The 18260-nt window shown below is 37.2% G+C and overlaps 1 protein-coding gene across 3 annotated transcripts in view; it reads left to right on the forward strand.

Annotated features, from left to right (window-relative positions):
- LOC118276831 (rho guanine nucleotide exchange factor 12) overlaps nt 1–18260 on the forward strand; it is a 199432-nt gene that overhangs the window by 14468 nt on the left and 166704 nt on the right. The window contains exons 1-6 of one of the 3 annotated variants that reach the window (XM_050700004.1): nt 5856–5968; nt 8426–8519; nt 11219–11362; nt 13461–13540; nt 15601–15691; nt 16306–16412. In XM_050700004.1, coding sequence (XP_050555961.1) covers nt 5942–5968; nt 8426–8519; nt 11219–11362; nt 13461–13540; nt 15601–15691; nt 16306–16412 — 543 coding nt within the window. In that variant the 5' untranslated portion in view covers nt 5856–5941. Of the gene's footprint in view, nt 1–5855; nt 5969–8425; nt 8520–11218; nt 11363–13460; nt 13541–15600; nt 15692–16305; nt 16413–18260 lie in introns of those variants that run through there. The other 2 variants (XM_050700007.1, XM_050700006.1) reach the window with 2 other exon arrangements.

The following is an 18260-nucleotide window of genomic DNA, read 5'->3' on the forward strand; positions in this document are numbered from 1 at the left end:
GTATTTCAAGACTTTCGCGCGATAAATACACAAATTAGCGTAAATAATCTAAAATGGTCGGATAGAGGAGGCCGGTCGGTAACCGGTACCTTTGCGTTACTTCGATCTCAAGTTATTGAAACACTATCGTAAGTCGCAAGTAACCCAGTTTCGGAGTACTTAACTGGCACTAAGTAATATACGTCACTCGGTTTAGGAGTGTCCGGTCAGATAAGAAGCGTGGATTAGTAATAATCAGAGTGTTTATTACTCTTAATTGATACGACAGATAATGTTTTAATCACTGAAGGACAGCCGGTCTTTCCTCGGTTGATATTCTCGTTGCTATCTCATCCTTGCAATTTCAATGACGACAAGCAGTGGTTTAAAATTCTTCTAACTAACTGTTATCTTGACGCCAGTGTTTTAAAGTTTTACCACGAAGTACATCGCCATATTTGTCAACGTCGATGACATAATATTATCACCGATTTGGCACTGTTTGTCTGACTTAGCGTCTGCGATATGCTAAATGATAAACGCCAGCGAAAACAAAATAAAGAAGCGTTCCAGTTTAGTAAGTAATGTCGGCTCATTAGCATTCGCAAAGCTTATAATTTGTTTGACCTATTTCATATTGTAGACCTTTTGCAACTATGCGAGTAGTTATCGCCGAGTTGTTATTTAAGAGTAAGTAACATATTTTATTGGCTTGTTGTAGTAAACAAACTGGTTATTGGTTAGCGGATTGTAGATACCGTTTAGCTCTGATGATGAAAGATTTTTTGGCGTTGTAAAACTGGTTCTTGTCATTTTTGCGGTACTATTTTATGGTATAGCTGTTGTTTTGTTACTTATAGTTTTTGTATGAAAGCAAAAAGCGTATTATTTGCCCTAAATTACTGTGGACTTAGCGATGACAACGCATTTGCAATTGCAGTCTTCAGACTATTATCTACTACAGTAGGTACTTGTAATAAAATGATTACAAAGAACTCGGAATCTTTTGAGGATGTTCAATCTACTCAACCAGAGGAAATTAGAGATATTGTATGAAGAATAAACGCTCTCTATTGAAATCCAGCACGTGTCCAATAAAGGGGCGCAGCACATAGCTGACGTCGAGTTGAGACGTAATGCACCTCCGACCCCTACCTATGATCATTAAAACAATTATCCGACAAACTAGAAACGCAGTAAACTCCTCGTAAACAAACATTTTGTTTGTGTAACCTCCCCGAGGTTACAATGATTACATCGCTCAGTTCGTGCGGTTACGTCAAAATTTTAACGTGTTGGCAGTATGGCCTTGCTGTCAAACTCTATAAATGCGACAAAAAAATAAAAGAATTTATAAAAAGTATTCGCACATTCGATGTCATTCTAGTGTGATGAGTCACCGCGGCCGGACGTCTCGGCTGTTGCGTTCCACATGGACGACTTTACCGGGTTATCGCTGGCTGTGATAATGATTTGTTTTTATTTCTCACAGCTTTGATGAGCTTTGTTATGCCGACGTTTGTTAATTGAATGACAATACAGATAAGTAGGAAAGGCGATAAGTTAATTGTCTGGTCAAGAACGGGACTGAAACACACGATGTGTATACTAATGTATGAGGGTGAAACAACACATTATTGTGTAGTATGTGTGTCGCATATCTTATCTACATACACAAATATTGAATCTATTAAGTCAGTTATTTGGTACTGGCATTAGCAATAAAAAACCTAAAATATTTTGATATTATAGTGATGGCATACCATAACAGGGATACCTAGCGTTGTTTGCAGTATGATATCACTTGTGGCGAGATTGGATACTGAGAAGCCAGAAAGCAAAAATGCAAATTGATATGAGTCATTGTGTTAATTTTATTTTACATAAACATTGAGCCCTTAGCAATGTTGCGTTATATCACCAGGGCTGGCAAACGCCCCAGTGCTGCAGAGAATATGCATACAATAGTCCTGTTGTAGAGTTAACTGCAATGCTGTAAATGCTATCTGTTGAACGTTTTTACACAATACGATAAAGAAAGAGTCACTATCATTCGGACCAGGATAAACGAAAGTATTGTACTTAATGGTGCTTGAAGTGCTTCTGTGTGAGGCTTGCGTGTAATTATTATTCCACCGAGTATGCATAAATCACATCTGGTAACAATAAAAAAACCCAGCGCCTAACCGCACACCACCATAGTCTCCCGAAATAAACCAAACTTTACTGTTTACCATTCAAATCCAAGTTGACGAAACGTGGAAGAATTCTAGATAATTCTGCGAGAACACTTGCCGGCGATAAAGTTCCAAAATTTTGTTTACATAATGCTGATCAGAATTCACATCGTCAACCCTGTACCAATCGTGGGAACGTGATGTTCGCGATGTTATAATGTTCTAGTTTTAGAGTGCATTTCTCGTGACTCACAGTCGGGGTGTGTGGAGCGACATGATTCGGAATTCCGTTTGGTTATCATGACGACATCGCTTTGATTTAATTACGTACGTGCCGATGCTTTGGAGCTCGTTAAACCTTCGAAACGAAGCAGAAACAATGCACTGTGCACTCCACAATAGCAATCTTCCTTGTATTAAGGAAACTCGAGGGAGGGGGTTACATTAAAGTGTTGAGGTTGAGTAAATAAACCCTCTATGAAATACTCCCGTGCATCGCTGCAGTTCCGAACTAAATACCGCAATGCGCCAGACAGTCCCGACGACGATGGAATTGTTTGTATTTGCAATACAAAAGGCTGGATGAAAAGTTACAACCGTTTGCCAAGTTATCGCGTATTTCACGGACATAGTTTGTTACAGGATAACCAGTTTACATTCAGTAGTTTCCATTGTGGCGATACAATTGGAAAGTTTCCACACGAAGACCCACGAGCTGGCCCTTTTTGCAAAAATAATTTTAGCTACGCACAAACGTGTTAAGTTGGCTATTTCGATTCAATACGCGAACTAAAGCGTGTAATTAAAATATTTTTGGGACATTAATTATACACTAGGTAATCCACTTAACTGGCCACCGCGTCCACAGAATTACGCTATTGATGAAAGTACGAGATTATTATAACACCATCTACATAATGCAATGGTACATGGACCCACTTTCAAGTAAAAGTGCCAAACGAAAAACTGATTCGTAGTCATTATTCTTGGTGTTGGTCGTTTGTGCCACTGTTTTCTCTATTTCAATGTACATACGTTATGTACTTGTCTGCGTTTGCGCAACTTTGTCTGATATGGGTCATGGTTTTCGGTTATTTAGTATGTGATGATACGATCAAACCTACGCTAGCTGATAGATCAAAGATACCCCATTCAAGGATACTAGGCCTACTGTTCTACTAATTTGATGATGTCATACGTGAATGAAATTTTAATCCCATCCTCTAATTTAGAGAAGCAGAGCTACTATGTTCGGGTATGCATTAAAAATGTATTCATAGAATAACTATTTTTAATTATATCACACGTGTTGTGTCCATAAAACGTAGCATAAACTCCCTGTGAAGTTACAGCGGTTGGACATTGCTGGTCGCTGAGCGGTGGAGCGGTTGGCAGATAAAATCTTTATTTAACGCCGGCGTCGGGTTGTCTGCGACAATGCTGTGGATCCATGCGTACGCACGTAGCATGGACGTTTTGCTCTTTATTTACGTTACAAACACTTTGTGGATTTAAGGGAGTAGGGACAACACTATATCAGCTTACGTATGTTTCCTATTCAAGGAAAATGACACAGAATTGGAGGTTATAAAGGATCTTGAGAGACCGAAATATCTTTGTTATGTTTAGTCTTTAATCAGTTGGAGGATTTCCCTGTGATTAATAGCTTTGTTATGTTGCAAGATTGTTTTGATTACCCAGTTATTTCAATATCCAAAATTAGTGTCTATTTATTGCCAATGCATGCACCGATTTGTTGAAACTAGTGTACACAGATAAGATTATCTCAATTTATCCTGTGTAACTTGCAGAATGTGACATTAAAATCGAAATGCGTCAGTAAATGTCAAAGTTGGAATCAAATGAATCATGTTTTCGGTACCACCCACAACCTATTCGTATATTTACGTGCTGCAACTAAAAATAGATTAAAAAATGATACAAAACAAAATTTTGTTAAAAGATATGGCAGACCGCAGTATTGCCTTAATTGCTTCCTTGATTGATACTAATCTTAACGTAAATCCCCGATAATACATCCAAGGAGAGAACAAACGAAGTAAAAGCGATAGAATCGGAACGGTTCAATAAAACTACGATTGAATTAGATCTCCAACCATTAATGGAAGTTCCATCTCGAGTAGAAAATGCTCTCAGATCATGCCTACATTCTTGGTACGTATCTCGGGAGCTTGAACTAGAATGGCACGCAATCATTATGCCCCAATACCGGCTTCTCTCTGTCCATATTATGTTTATTAATTTGCTTCTATTCGTCTAGTATATTGATCTGTGTTGACCACGTAAATTGTTGTATTTCACGTAGAATATTGTTTGTTTGTTTGGAAATTGATCGGTATGTTGAATAGCGGTGTTGTTATAAACGCGGCTTGATTGAAACTGTGGCTACTTTTATTGCAGTATTTGTTGTATTAGTGCGGGTTATTCTTATAGTTTTCATTATAGGTATTGTAACTGTTAATTTACCTTTGTTTTTATATGTTCAAAGGTTATTAGGATAGATGACGGGGATGTAAAATCAGAAAAACGGCATGTTTCTATGACAATGACTTTAAGAAAAGTCTTACTCTATTTACCCGAGCTCAGGTTTGTTTTTGAAAACTTACATGATCCCTTTTTTACTCCTTCCAGGAGCTTTAAACAAAACTCACATTCAAATTTTTTACCTAACCCGTGACCTCAAACGGGTCACATAAAATTGATTAGGCAATATAACACGTCTGTCTAAACAAATAGTCTCATACCTATCCCAGTCCACAGGGAGATCGTAATGGACATTTTTACTGTAGCCATCAAAACTACGCGTGCATAAAAAGTTTAGAATATAACGAAAACAGGATGACATCGTAAGCAAGCGAAACCAATCATCTATTTCGGGCCATGTCAATTACCATCTTATAATTTTTCTATAGCCAGTCTCCAGAATATGTTGGCAGTTTGGCAGTGTCCGCCTCTAACATTCTGGACAGTGCATGACGTGTGTGTGTTGCCAAAACTAGCTTCAGTGTCAGTTTCCTAGAACAGTGGCGCTAGTGCTGCGTTTCGGATCATTTGTTAGCCGTTAATTAATATTTTGTTACGTTGTTTTTGTTGTGTAAGACTTTTAAATAGGTGTTTTCTCCACCAGGCGTTGACGCCTCGCTTGTTTGTACGTCAGTTCTGACGAGAGTATTTTAAAATTCGCAATTACGATGATGTTGTGTTGGGAGTTTGTGAGGCTACCGGTTTTAAAACGGTTTATGTTTTTTCGTAGAAAACTTTTCTATTGTTGCCGTCGTCTGTTGTTCCTATTTAACTATTGTAGGTTTCTAGTTAAATCATAAGTATTCATTGGGCCCTTAAGCTAGTTTTTGGAATAGTAAATAATATTGCCTACGCATTAGATTTATTACCTATTCCATTTAACAAACGAGAAGCTTATAATCACATTAGATTTATAACGCAACTAACAGATATGAGGCGTGAACAAAAGGGTTGTTATTTATTTAATCGTGAACCGGCTACATAATGTCTACTGACCCGTTAGCCCCCGAGCTAGAACTGTTTTAAAATTAACCATTATGAGGGGAGGGCAGTATTGCCTGGACCCTTGTTCATGCTCCAATTGAGAGTTTCAGCCGATGCGTAGGTAATTGTGTTAGTAGGCCTTCAGGCTCTTTCTGCAGTGCCTTGTGGCAGTCCTGTTTCAGTTGTTTGTCTATAAAACTGTGAAGTGAATGTCAGTGGTGCGGTGGGAGTGATAGATCGAGGTGGTTCTGATATCGATGTTATTAGTCATGTTCTTCATAAAGGTATGGGACTCATAGTGCATGATAGGTTTTGTACGGTGATGAATGTGAACTTTCAAGAACATGTACAGTCTTTCCTCTTTGGTGTTATAATGGCACTTGCGACAATTTTTACGACGTTAAGCCTACCTAACGTCTAACTAATACGACGTCCACAAGTGAGTTGATAGAATCCTTGATTCAGGTCGAGACAGTCGTAAGGAAGTGACGTTTGACTATTGACTCCTTTGACCATACGGCGAAGAAGTCATTGGTAACCTACTGCACTGAATCTGTATTGAATGGCCATTGAGTGAACCTGTTCACAGCCAGACAATAGCGAACCCACCAAGTAAAAACATCTCAATGAACTCCCAATTGTACACATAAACAAGAATAAAAGTTATGTTTATTATACTCAGCACGCAACACCATAACATCTTACAAAACTAAACTCTAAACTCCAGAAAACTCAGTCTATTATCGCTCGTTCCCAATTTAATTCAACTGCAGGATTAGATTTCTTACGTTTCCTGTTTACGTGGACTGTTTTGTGTAATAGCGAGTTGAATTCACACATTTTACCGTCGCGTCGTGAAAACCGTTTTACGTTGGTGCCTTTGATACAAACTTTAATGTTTTCTATTCACGGTGGATCTTGATGGAACACATGATCGGATGTTCATTGATGACTTGACAAGCGAACGCGAACGCGGTGCTTCGACGAAATTACGTTTGCATTCATTCGTACGTGAGTTCGCGGAATACGTTGGAAGCGTTTTTACGAGAATGAATTTGATTTTTTCACTGTATTTTGGCGATTGTAGTAAACTTTTCCGTGGATTTTGAGAGACTTGAACACAATTTTTCCCGATTTTTGATTAGCCTGTATAAGATACAAATATTCGCTCTTTTTAATAGATATAAAGCGTTCCAATCTCAGCTGCTGTATCCAGCTAAAACTGATTCTATATTTGACCCACCACGGGATGACAAAAACACCCGTCTGTGGCCGTCTATTTAACAAAACGTCTTTTATAATAGCAGAAGGTTTTAGTGTGTACCGCTCACAACTGAAACCATACGATGACGTAACATCTAATGTAATATGACCTCTCCTTCCTAATCCTGGTTACGGTGACCTTTTTGGCCTGTCAGCCCCATTGTAAGAGTGTCCACAGGAAAGTTTTTGGTTGGAGGAAATGGGTTCAAGCCCGTAATGTGTCTTCCGTCGTGAGTAATATCATTTATCAGGGTTTTGGTGACACATTGCTTCATCACACCTTATTTAAGCGGTTTCATAACGTTTTTGATAGGGATATTTCTAATGGGAAATAGTTAACTTTGGTTCTTTCTTTTTTTTATAATGAAACTTGTTAAAATGGGTTCTTGGATGGATACTCTTTTTGAAGAAGTTGGTTGAGAAAGCATTCCTGTAGGGATTCTAAGTTTATACTTAACTAGTTGAGCGATATGGGTCTTTTGGTATTAAATTGTCAATTTCCATTTTAAAATTGTAATTAATAATAGCGCGATATAGGTACTTGTTAGGTCATCCTAACTACCCATTCGGGAAACATAAATCAACATATGAAGTTATGAATAATAAATTAATGAATCATCTAATTTCATGAAATAAAAGCAGGTGCTTGTCATAAACTACTTTTTAGAAATGGCCACTACAAATGGTCTAGTTTCTATCTAACTAGAACTGCTCAAAATGAATTTATCTATTCCAAACACTTACTTAGTGTCGTTATTGTCCTTTTAGACATGACGTGTGTACCTGTCATAGTTTAGTCTACCTAGCATTAGGATAACATTGCTAGCTAGTGTTTATATTACAGTTTAGTCTAGTACGTCCACTATCACCATGGTGACTCGTATCGTTACTTGCACGGGGATTTCCAAATACATTTCGCTGTTGATTGGATCTGTGTAGGTTGAATTAAACATATGAATCATTTTATTTAGTGTTATGTATAAAATTTAATAGATATTATGCCAGATATTTGTTAGTTTTTCTATTAACTATCTCCAAGCGATGAGTGTAGTGAGTGTGCAAATAACTGACTATATTAATGTGTGGAGTTACCGTATGGTTCATGTCATGATCCCCTCGTATTTTTATAATATTATTTGAGTATCCAATGCTAAGATGGTAGCGAGTTTCATTGAGAGTTTCGATTCCAAGTATTTCGATAATAGCATGGAGTTTCGTTAGTAATTTTGTGACCTGTACCCTTAGTATGAGTTTGCTTTACGTTTAAAGTAATCGAAACGAGAGTACGTTCAGCGCTCTGATTGGTTGATTTATTTCAGCTGGCCAATCAAAGCGCCGAACGCGCTCTCGTTTCGTTTACTTTTAACGTAAAGCAAACTCATACTAAGGGTACTGTAGTGGACAGCAAAGAGCTGATGATGACGATTATAATATTATTATGTAATGTAATATTAATAGTGTGGTGTTATTGTTTACAGGTGATGCTGGGCGGGGCGGGGTCGCCGGGTGGCGACGACTTGCTCACCGTCACCGTCGTCCGAGATGAGAATGGATATGGCATGAAAGTTTCTGGTATGTATACACACGTCTCCTGATTTATTACCACCAACAGGATTATAATATTAATGGTATATTACCATCTTACGAATTTTTGAAATAAAATTAAAACTAAAATTAGGAGAATGGATATGTAAATATTAATTCTATAGGAATACCACGACCTTTCCTATAAAACTATTAAGTATTAATAGTTACGAGGGGTAATCTCTACTAATTACTTATCAAATCAGACAAAAGTATCTGACAAAACTTCATCCATCGACTTTTCCAGCCACAACAAATAGTAAAAGTCAAAGAAACCTATGCGTAATTAGTCCCCACACCGCTAAGCCAGTCCAAATGCAATGCAAATGTATTCCATCAAGATATACCTGCCAAAGAAAGGCTAATCAATTGTCAATAGTGAAAGCCAGCCGTGGTACTCCATGCCAAACCCCATGAATGCTGGGCATGCCATTGTTGGGGTTTACACATGGTTTGAATGCATTATCAACGTGTCGACCTGCTAGGCTACGTCTATGGTTGAACTTTTCGCCCGTAGTTAGCAATAAACTATTGTGTTTTAATATGGTAGGTACCTGGTTAAAAAGAAAATGCGTGGTTCATGTGAACTTGTTAACCAGTTATTAGATCACTACATAGTGTAAAACAAAGTTGCTTTCTCTGTCCCTATGTCCCTTTGTATGTTCTTACATCTTTAAAACTACGCATCGGATTTTGAAGCGTTTTTTCCTGATACATAGATACAAGAGGAAGGTTTTTATGTATAATACATGCATAATATATCACCATTGCACCCATGCGAAGCTGGGGTGGGTCGCTAGGTAAGAATAAAAAAATGCATAAACTGTTAGTGATTCTTGAATGGTCAAAGGATTGTGCGTATGGAGTCCAGATTTCTTATGTTTTTTGTAAAATGTGAAAAGGACCATTGATAAGCTTTACGCTTTCACTTTTCTGTTGTATACAAGCGGATATCATCAATGATTAGACGAAATGTGTCAAATAGATGATTTTTTGAAAATTAGGGATAGAAATCCATACACCTTTTTATTAGAATTTCATAAATGAATAAATGCTTTAGATGCAATACCAAGTGTGTTTAATAAAATTCTAAGACTAAAACGGACCTTTATGTAAAGTCCGCTCGTGGTTGCCAAACCACAAGATTATCATAAGGCTAATATTGGAACCTAACCTCACTTTGAAGTGTAGTTGTTTCTCAGTCTATCGTCCATTGCGTGACATAATGACTGACGGACAGACTGCCACGTATCGAATTATGTGGCATCGTTAGCGAATATTTAGATGGGTGCCTCTACTTATAGTGTATCTTCATGCGGATAATTTGCATTGCTGAATTTCTCTTGTGTGGATTTTCTGACTTGGTATTTAAATGGGAGTTTGGTCGGTTCTTTGGTACTTCAATTAATAAAGTGATCGCAAGTTATTGCTGTTGTGATTTAAAGAAATGATTTTCTGAGAACATTTAACACACTCCACATATGAGGTATTCCGGAGCTGCGGACAACCTAGCGGGTTTACCGGGGATCCGGCTTGAATGAGCAGAGTAAGAGTCTAACACTCCCTTACGCCTTGCTCAAGGCGGGAGAAGTCATTGGATGATTTTGGCCTGGATTTGATCTGATAGAACTAAGTATTGATGGGATTGTCAGGTTTAAAATAGTTTGGAACTTCCAAGACATCGATGGTAATTTCATAGGCTGAATATCTAAGAGATAATTATCTTCTATTATGTATGTACCTACCTACTTGGTGAATAATGGGCGTACCTATTATTGACATTGGTGTTAATGGTGCAGCTGTTGTTTCTTATGGAAGAAAATCCATGTTATTTCTATCACAGTTGATTGGATGATGAAGGTATGTTATAATTTATGTTAAATAATGATGAGTATCCAGTTTCATTGTCAAATTTGTTTGACATTGACGTGTGTTACTGTCAAGGTTTCTATGCTCCAATATGTTGTAAATGTAATATTTAATTATCCACACTTCCGAGGTCGCCTGTTTAGTAACTTGTTTCGTATCGTCATTTCTGTTTAACATTGAAGTACAATTTTATTTAGTTCGAGTTATGGTTGGTTTAAATCCTAATCTACAATAACCAAGCCTGTGAAAGAAGGTTATATTGATTTGGTCACCCATTTAGTAAAAGAAGATTGTGGTACAGAACATGCTGATAAACTTTCTCAAAAGCAAATATTTTAAGTAATAGCACAGGATAGGATAGCAATAAACTGGCTTCCTAGTTCAGTTATTAAAATAATAACTCGCCTCCAATTCTTATACATCTCATTACAGCACCCATGATAGTTGCTCATCTTCTTGGGACGCATCGGGCTTCATTGTCTCGGTGCTTTTTAGTTTTTTGATTTATCGCTTTGTGTGACCTAGGTAATTTATAAGAGTTTTGCTGGGGTTATTTATGTACTTTATTTTTATAATAACTATAAGTGACATAGTTACTAAATTAACTAAAAAAATCAGGGTTTACTCATGTATTATAAAGGAGAAAAACTACTAGTTTCCAGTCACAGAGGGACTCTTCAGGAGCCTATTGACTACGCTGCCCGACGTCGCTGCGTCTGCGCACGAACTATGTTCTTCTCCGAACTTGTCCCAAAAATATATTTAATCTTTAATAGCTGATAAATAATGGTGCTATAATATTCCTCTGTATTTTCCAGGCGAGGACCCCGTATACGTACAGTCAGTAAAGGAGCACGGCGCGGCGTGGCGAGCTGGACTCCGCTCCGGAGACAGGATCCTGCGCGTCGACAACGTGCCAGTACATCACCACACACACCAACAAGTCGTGCATATGATACGAGGTGAGTTTTCTTATATAACTTATGATTTTTATGAAAATAATTGGGTACAATTTGGATTATTGTGTCCTTTTCCAAAGTAAACCCTAAAATATGTACTAAATTTTCTCAAAATCAGTCCAGTTGTTTAAGTGGAAAAGGGTAATTAGACAGACAGAGAGACAGATAGCTTGATTTGATGGTTTTGGGTGTGTTTATAATGAGTATTTGAATCAATCAAAGGGTTAGGTTTTACTTTATAACAGCCAATCACGTTGTCAGTCAGTTGGTTAAGTATAGAACGAACGTACGATGACCATACTAGAAAGTAGAATGCTATCAAAACATAATCGATACAAATGCAGTCCAATCAAACGAGCTTATCATTGATGCTAATAAAATATTGTTTACTAATCAAAGCCACAGTTATGATCAGTAAATCTAAAATACATAATTATCTAGATGTAGGTACTTAGTCAAATAGGGTCAATGATTCTTACATAATACACAATGAAAGATAAAACTGCCCAAAAAGGAAAATAGTTAATGGAATTAATTATACACTCGTAACTGTTTGACGAGGAACTCGACGAGTAGCAGCGCGACAATCGCCGCGTCGTGTGTCGCGGAATCCTGTTCATAAATATGAGCCTATAGCAAGGCTAGAAACTAGTCGAGTTCTTCGTCAATTTAGTAAACAATTTAGTATGTCCCACGAAAGTTATAATAAAGATATACCAAGTTAATGGAAATATATCTGATTTAATTGCTTTTAGAAGATATTTTTATGAGTTTTTTTGCTACCGAACGAAAGTAACGTTAGTAGTCGATGATTAATCAGTGATATTGGATGTTGGGTTGAAAGTGATTTGAGCTGGTCGTAGAACATTTAACTATGGCCCGATCGTTGGCTAGTTTATTATTCTACAGACTCGTGAAAGTCTGCTTTATTTATGGTCATTCGTTTGCTTGTGCTCTGTGATTTAACGGGTTGATGGCCTAATCAAAACTGAAGTATATCATAAAATATCTCACCAAGTTTTCTATGGCCGAAAGATTGGTAGCTAGTTTTTGATGTTGCCATTTCATCGTAGTGGTCTGGCTCGTCAACTATTTCTTCTTTATCGTCGTCATTTTGCGACAGTCATATTCTATTAGAGCATATTCATCCTTTCTGGGCCTCTAGCCAAATGCCACCTGCGCTTGTCTACAAAGAAAATGGAAATTTAAATTATATGGGATTGACGACGACGGCACTTGTCAGTGTCATTACCATGCGTTGAGTTTTTTACTCTTTCGGTAGACAAGCTCTAAACTGGCATTTGGCTACAGACTCTGTTATAAGCCAATCTGATGGGACTCCCTTATTATTTGCCTGACACATAGATTGTTTTCCACAATATTTCTTCTCGGTAGACGGCCATTTTTAGACATTTTATTGCCAAAATCCACCTCTCCTCCAGCACCAAATTCCCAATACAACAGACGAACTACAAAAACATTTTTTACATTCCAACGACCTACGAAATACATTTCTCGAGGAATCATCGTATGAATGTTAATTCCGTTTTTATGTGCCTATTAAACTGTTCATTTCACTCAGCGTGTCTTGAATGCCTGCGCATCAGTGAGTGACACCATTCTTGCCAATTGTTCAGTCAATGTCATTAGGTGATAGTTGTGTGTGAACTTTGTCCTTGAAGGTCCGATACCTGGTTTTGAGGGACTATATGGGGGTTTTTTGGTGGCGAAATTGGGAACAGTAGCTTGGGGTCTGAATGTGCGGTCTTTAACTATTATAGGGTCCATCAACACCATAGCTATTTTAACACGTTAACCGCCACATCGGATCTTGGTGAACGACGGTTAGTGGAGGATTTGCCTTCAACAGTTTTCTTTTGGCTGTTACTGCTTTAGTGTTGTTTAGCTTTCTTACTGGTTTTACCTCAAGTTTATTTAGGGGTCGGCACAATATGGCATTTTCTGTCTTCTGTTTTATTTATCAGATGTCATTCTGTTACGAATTTCTTTTTCTATTATAGTAGTTAACTTCAATCCGTGTTTGCTTTGTATGTATTGAATAATATGCGATGTATTAACATTATTTCTGTACATTTTCCAGCGAACCCATCCACCGTGTTAACAGTACAGCAGAACTCTTCGAGACATAAAACGCCGATCACAGCACCAGTGCCAGTTAACGTGAGTTTACTATACTTTATTTGTTTTTAGTAAATAGTAATTAGAACACTTTTTTGATAGCAAGGGAAACCTTGTTAAAGTGGATAGGTTTTTGGAATAAAATTGAACTAAAGACCATCTCTGGAGTATTTACTGTGCACCTCCTGCTATGGAACATCTCTTAGGCCACTTACTTCTCCCTTTATAGATGTAGTTCTATTGATAAAAAATTAATTAAATTAGGTTTAATTAAATGACATCGTTCGGGGTAGGTGGACCTGCAGTTTTCTGTATGTAAGTTATAATAGGGTTGACTTATAATCTGATAACATAACGAAAGCCAGAATTCTTAAAATATTCTCAAAAGCAATAAAAATAACAAAAAACATCCGTTCTCAAGACAAAACAGCGGAAACAATCAAAATACTACTTAATTAAAAACTTAAAGTTAAACTTTAAAATATTTGTGTGCATTACTGGCGAGCAGTGACCTTGGACGGACGTTATCAGTCCGAGAAATGCAATACTCACTGGTGTTGTAAAACACGCTGCGTATGCGCAGCCCAAGGTCACACGACTACTGTTGTGAAACCGTTAGCTGATCAGCTGATCACTGTATCTTTATGAATCTTTTAAATATTTTGATAGTTTCGATTTGATGTTGACTTAGTTACCTAGTCGTGTCGTGAGACTGCTGTGGGTTCGATTCCTGGGTAGGATAATTTTCCGAAATTCTCGGTATGGTCTGTCTGGTGTTGTATTTTATTTTGTTATTCAGGCTCGCCCCCTATTATTACCTGCATCCTATAAATATATTATGTGATTCATACCTGATCTTAACATTATTTCTATTTTATCGAGGGAATAAAAAGCGTGACGATACGTTTTGTATGATGTCATTATTGACCAATAAGTAGGTAAAATAAATTGTAAGTCAACGTCTTAGTACGGCTTGTTTTTCTACACGTTCTTCCCCGCGGTTAAATTGATACAAGATTTGTTTTATTTAATTCTTGACAGGTAGTTAACCTTCCTCGATGATTAGTTTATCAATTGAAATATCTGACTTCTGAGATTCTGCATATTCGGCTTTGGTCTAATTTGATTAAGTTAAAACTTCATAATATTTGTATTTCATTGTTTTTTAACGGCAGTCTCGGTTAGTCTTCGAAATTAGACGAGAGCCTCGAATTTTTGAGAGCCTATATTGATCACTGGTCCTTTAGTATCATCACGCCTTTTATCCTCGAAGAAAGAGGTAGGCAGAACTGTACATCATAACAAGTCAGAAAGGTTTTAAAAATAGCTTAACATAGATTTCTGACTAGTAACTTATATACTATACTAGTAGTTATAGTAAATGTCAGTGTAACATTACAGTTCATACAAACAGCACGCGACCTTAACGCCCGCTGTTTGTACAGGTGCGACAGAATTGAAGGATTCACACGAAATGTTACGATCGGCTCATAGTAGATATTTGGTTGTTCCTTTTGTTTCTTCAATAGAATTGTCGATTTAGCAATTTTCTTAAATAATTATATTTACTAAAGTTATATAAAAGGAAAATTGTTTTCTAACTGAAGTCTTTGACAGTGCTCCTTTAAAGTTACGTTTATCTAAATATATAAGAAGTTTACACTAATATCAGACTAACAGATATGACACGATGTTACCATCAGCCAAGGAATCTGCATGTCCACTAGATTCCTATAGAATAAGGATGTTTTTCCACCAGAGATATGCTATGTTGTTATGCTACGAAGATGTAATAGCTAAGCTGTGAAACTATGTCACCGTTTCTACTGATACTAAGCTATGTAGCTGTGCGAGGAAGATGCGCAGCTCGAGTTTGTGATGTATCGATAATAAGGAAGCCATCCATACCATATGAAAAACATAGCTTAGTTTCCAGCAGTGCTAAGCTATGTGTACCAATGAATATAATTGGTGGAAGCCAAACGCATCCAAAGCAACATAGCATAGCACATCTCTGGTGGAAAAGCACCCTAAAGCTCAAGATCTCACTCTCTGCTTATCTTCGTATGACGTATGTTAAATAAGTTGGTGCATGTTTCCAGTCGGAGAAGCAGCGGCAGCTGGAGGTGTCCAAGGTGCACACCGTGCGGCTGATGCTGGAGCAGGAACAGAAGTTCATCAGGGATCTCCGCAGTAAGTCACAGCTTTATCTCGTTTTAAAAGTCATGCATTGGCTTTTACAAAGTCAAACCATTTATTCCAATGAAACCGTAAATTACTACTTTTGAAATGTCAACAAATAAAGAAATAAATAATAGTCTGTCAGTCAGTCCGTCAAGGACATCTGTTTGAAGGACATGAAGACCTTTCTATTCTGAAGATTAGGTCTTAAGGTATCTGAAAATTAACGAAGATGGACTGTGTTTGCTTATATGTAACGGTAAAGTGGGGTGAATAAAATTCGAAGGGTGAATGGATACAGAAGAGGAGTGAATTAATGTTGGGAAAATGTTCCATTCCCATATTTTTGAGACATATTAAATTAACTAAAAATCACGGTTTACTCACATAGTTCCTCTGTGACTCGAAACTGATTTTTAGTTAATGTTCCATTCCTGTATCGATGCACCCTTTGAATTTCATTCACACCGGTTTAGGGTCCTAATAGAACTGTCCTAAAAGTCTTAATAGCTGTAAACAGTACGAGCCCACTCGACTAGTTTAAATCCACTCATGGGCCCTTAGTCCATAATACTGACTTTTGAATATTACGTATTTACTATTAATTTATTACTTTACTATTCCAGATGAACTTCTAAAAGTTCCCGACGTGAGAAAGCAAGCTCAACTGGAATCCGCTCAGCAGCGCTGCTCCAAACTACAACATGAGATCGACACGATCATGGCCGGACAGGTAACGACCTTACTGCCTTCATTATAAGATCTATTTTGCAATACACTGTTAAAGTATCGACACATTGCATTTTGTAACTATTTTGCAGCATTTTTTATTATTTTTTTACCGTCACTGTACTTTTTTTGTACTTTTTTATGTCTTTTTTGGTATTATTGTGGTCAGGAATTGTGATAATTTTTTCCTTATATGTAGATACATGTTTAGGTGTTTCTTGCTTATTATTTAGTAGTACATTACCTGGCCACAATGATACCCCTATTTAGAGGCGAAAGTGAACCTTAATGTTATTATAATTAAGCATACAGTCCCACGTAACATCCCGCCCGTACAGTTTTATATCGCCAAGGTGTTGGTACTTCACTTGTAGGTAGTTTATGATAAGAGAAGGGGGAATAAAGTAAAGGATGATGGGGAAGGCAAAGTAATTACCACAGTCTATCTTAGAATAATGTAACAAACATGAACCGTCACTAGAATTCTCGGTTTAAGGTTCCGCACTTTTCGAGGGTGCTCAACTAGTTTCGAGATACGACCGGGGCTCATAATTAGACCGATGAATATCGATACTTTAGTTATTAGCACGTTATTAGTTATAACTACTTAAAAAATGCATAATTTTGAAATTTTGTCAAGTATACGTTTAGAAAATTTACTTTTGATAAACGTTTTAGGTTTCGCTAAAGCAAGGTTATCGGTTAGACATTTTCAACAGTCATTATTTCTAACCTAATGCTTAGTACCTGCAATTTATAATAACTTACAAGTGAACTACCACCGCCTTAAACTGTGGGAGCTAAGTGAAACTAACACGGCTAACGGGACGAGTCGGGTAGCGACGTGTTTGTACCTGTCTGCTTCTATGCATGCTGTCCTTAACTGTGACGTCATCGCTACATGCTCATTTGTAAAACATACAGTACCTTCTATGACCTGTCTCAATCGACTAGTATCCTTAGTATGACTTTGCATTGAAATAAGAGCGTGTTCGGCGCTCTGACTGGTTGGTTTATTCGAGGCGGCCAATCAGAGCGCCGAACGCGCTCTCGTTTCGATTACTTTAAACGTAAAGCAAACTCGTACTAAAGAGCTCACAGAAAATCGATGTGAAATAACGCCCGCGTTGTGTGCTGTCGTGTAAGTAAAGTTGTTGGAGTCCCAAACCCAATCACCAAATACTCCACAGCTCCTAAACGCACTTGTAACTCCACTGGTGTTTCAAGTGTATGGGCACATTACTTACCATCAGGTAGATCACAGGTTGGTAGGTTTGGTTACTACAGATGCGATTTTGTTATATACTTCATACAGTGTCTAAATTTTATCTATACTGCCACAGAAAGGTTTGTTGAGACAGGGCATAAAAAGTAGTGCATAGATGAAACTAGCAACGGCATCACAACCTACCCCCAAACTGCCAATAGATTTTCAACCTTATTACAAAAGTAGAAAGTTAAAAATCTCTTAGCAATTTGCGGTAGGTTGATGCGCTTTGTTGTTTTTTTCTTTGTATAATATGTTTTATAAATGATAGTGTACATGTATCTACGTGTGCGTTTTTTGTCTATTTATATCTATATGTATTTGTGTGTCTGTGTACGTTTTTCTCATTTTTTATTCTCATTTTAATTCTTGTTGTTGTTTTGTGGTTTGAAAGTTTCAACAAGTTTTGCATCGTCTATTAGATTTTTCAGCAATAGATTTTGTATTGATTGTATTGTTTATATTTACAATTATAATGAATTGTAATTATATTAAATTGTATAATATGAACATAGAATAATGTTGTTAAAATGTAAATTAAATAATGTCTTACTATATAAGAAATAGAGTTAAATATTCAAGAAA

The sequence above is a fragment of the Spodoptera frugiperda genome, chromosome 17 (assembly GCF_023101765.2).
Source record: "Spodoptera frugiperda isolate SF20-4 chromosome 17, AGI-APGP_CSIRO_Sfru_2.0, whole genome shotgun sequence".
NCBI lineage: Eukaryota > Metazoa > Arthropoda > Insecta > Lepidoptera > Noctuidae > Spodoptera > Spodoptera frugiperda.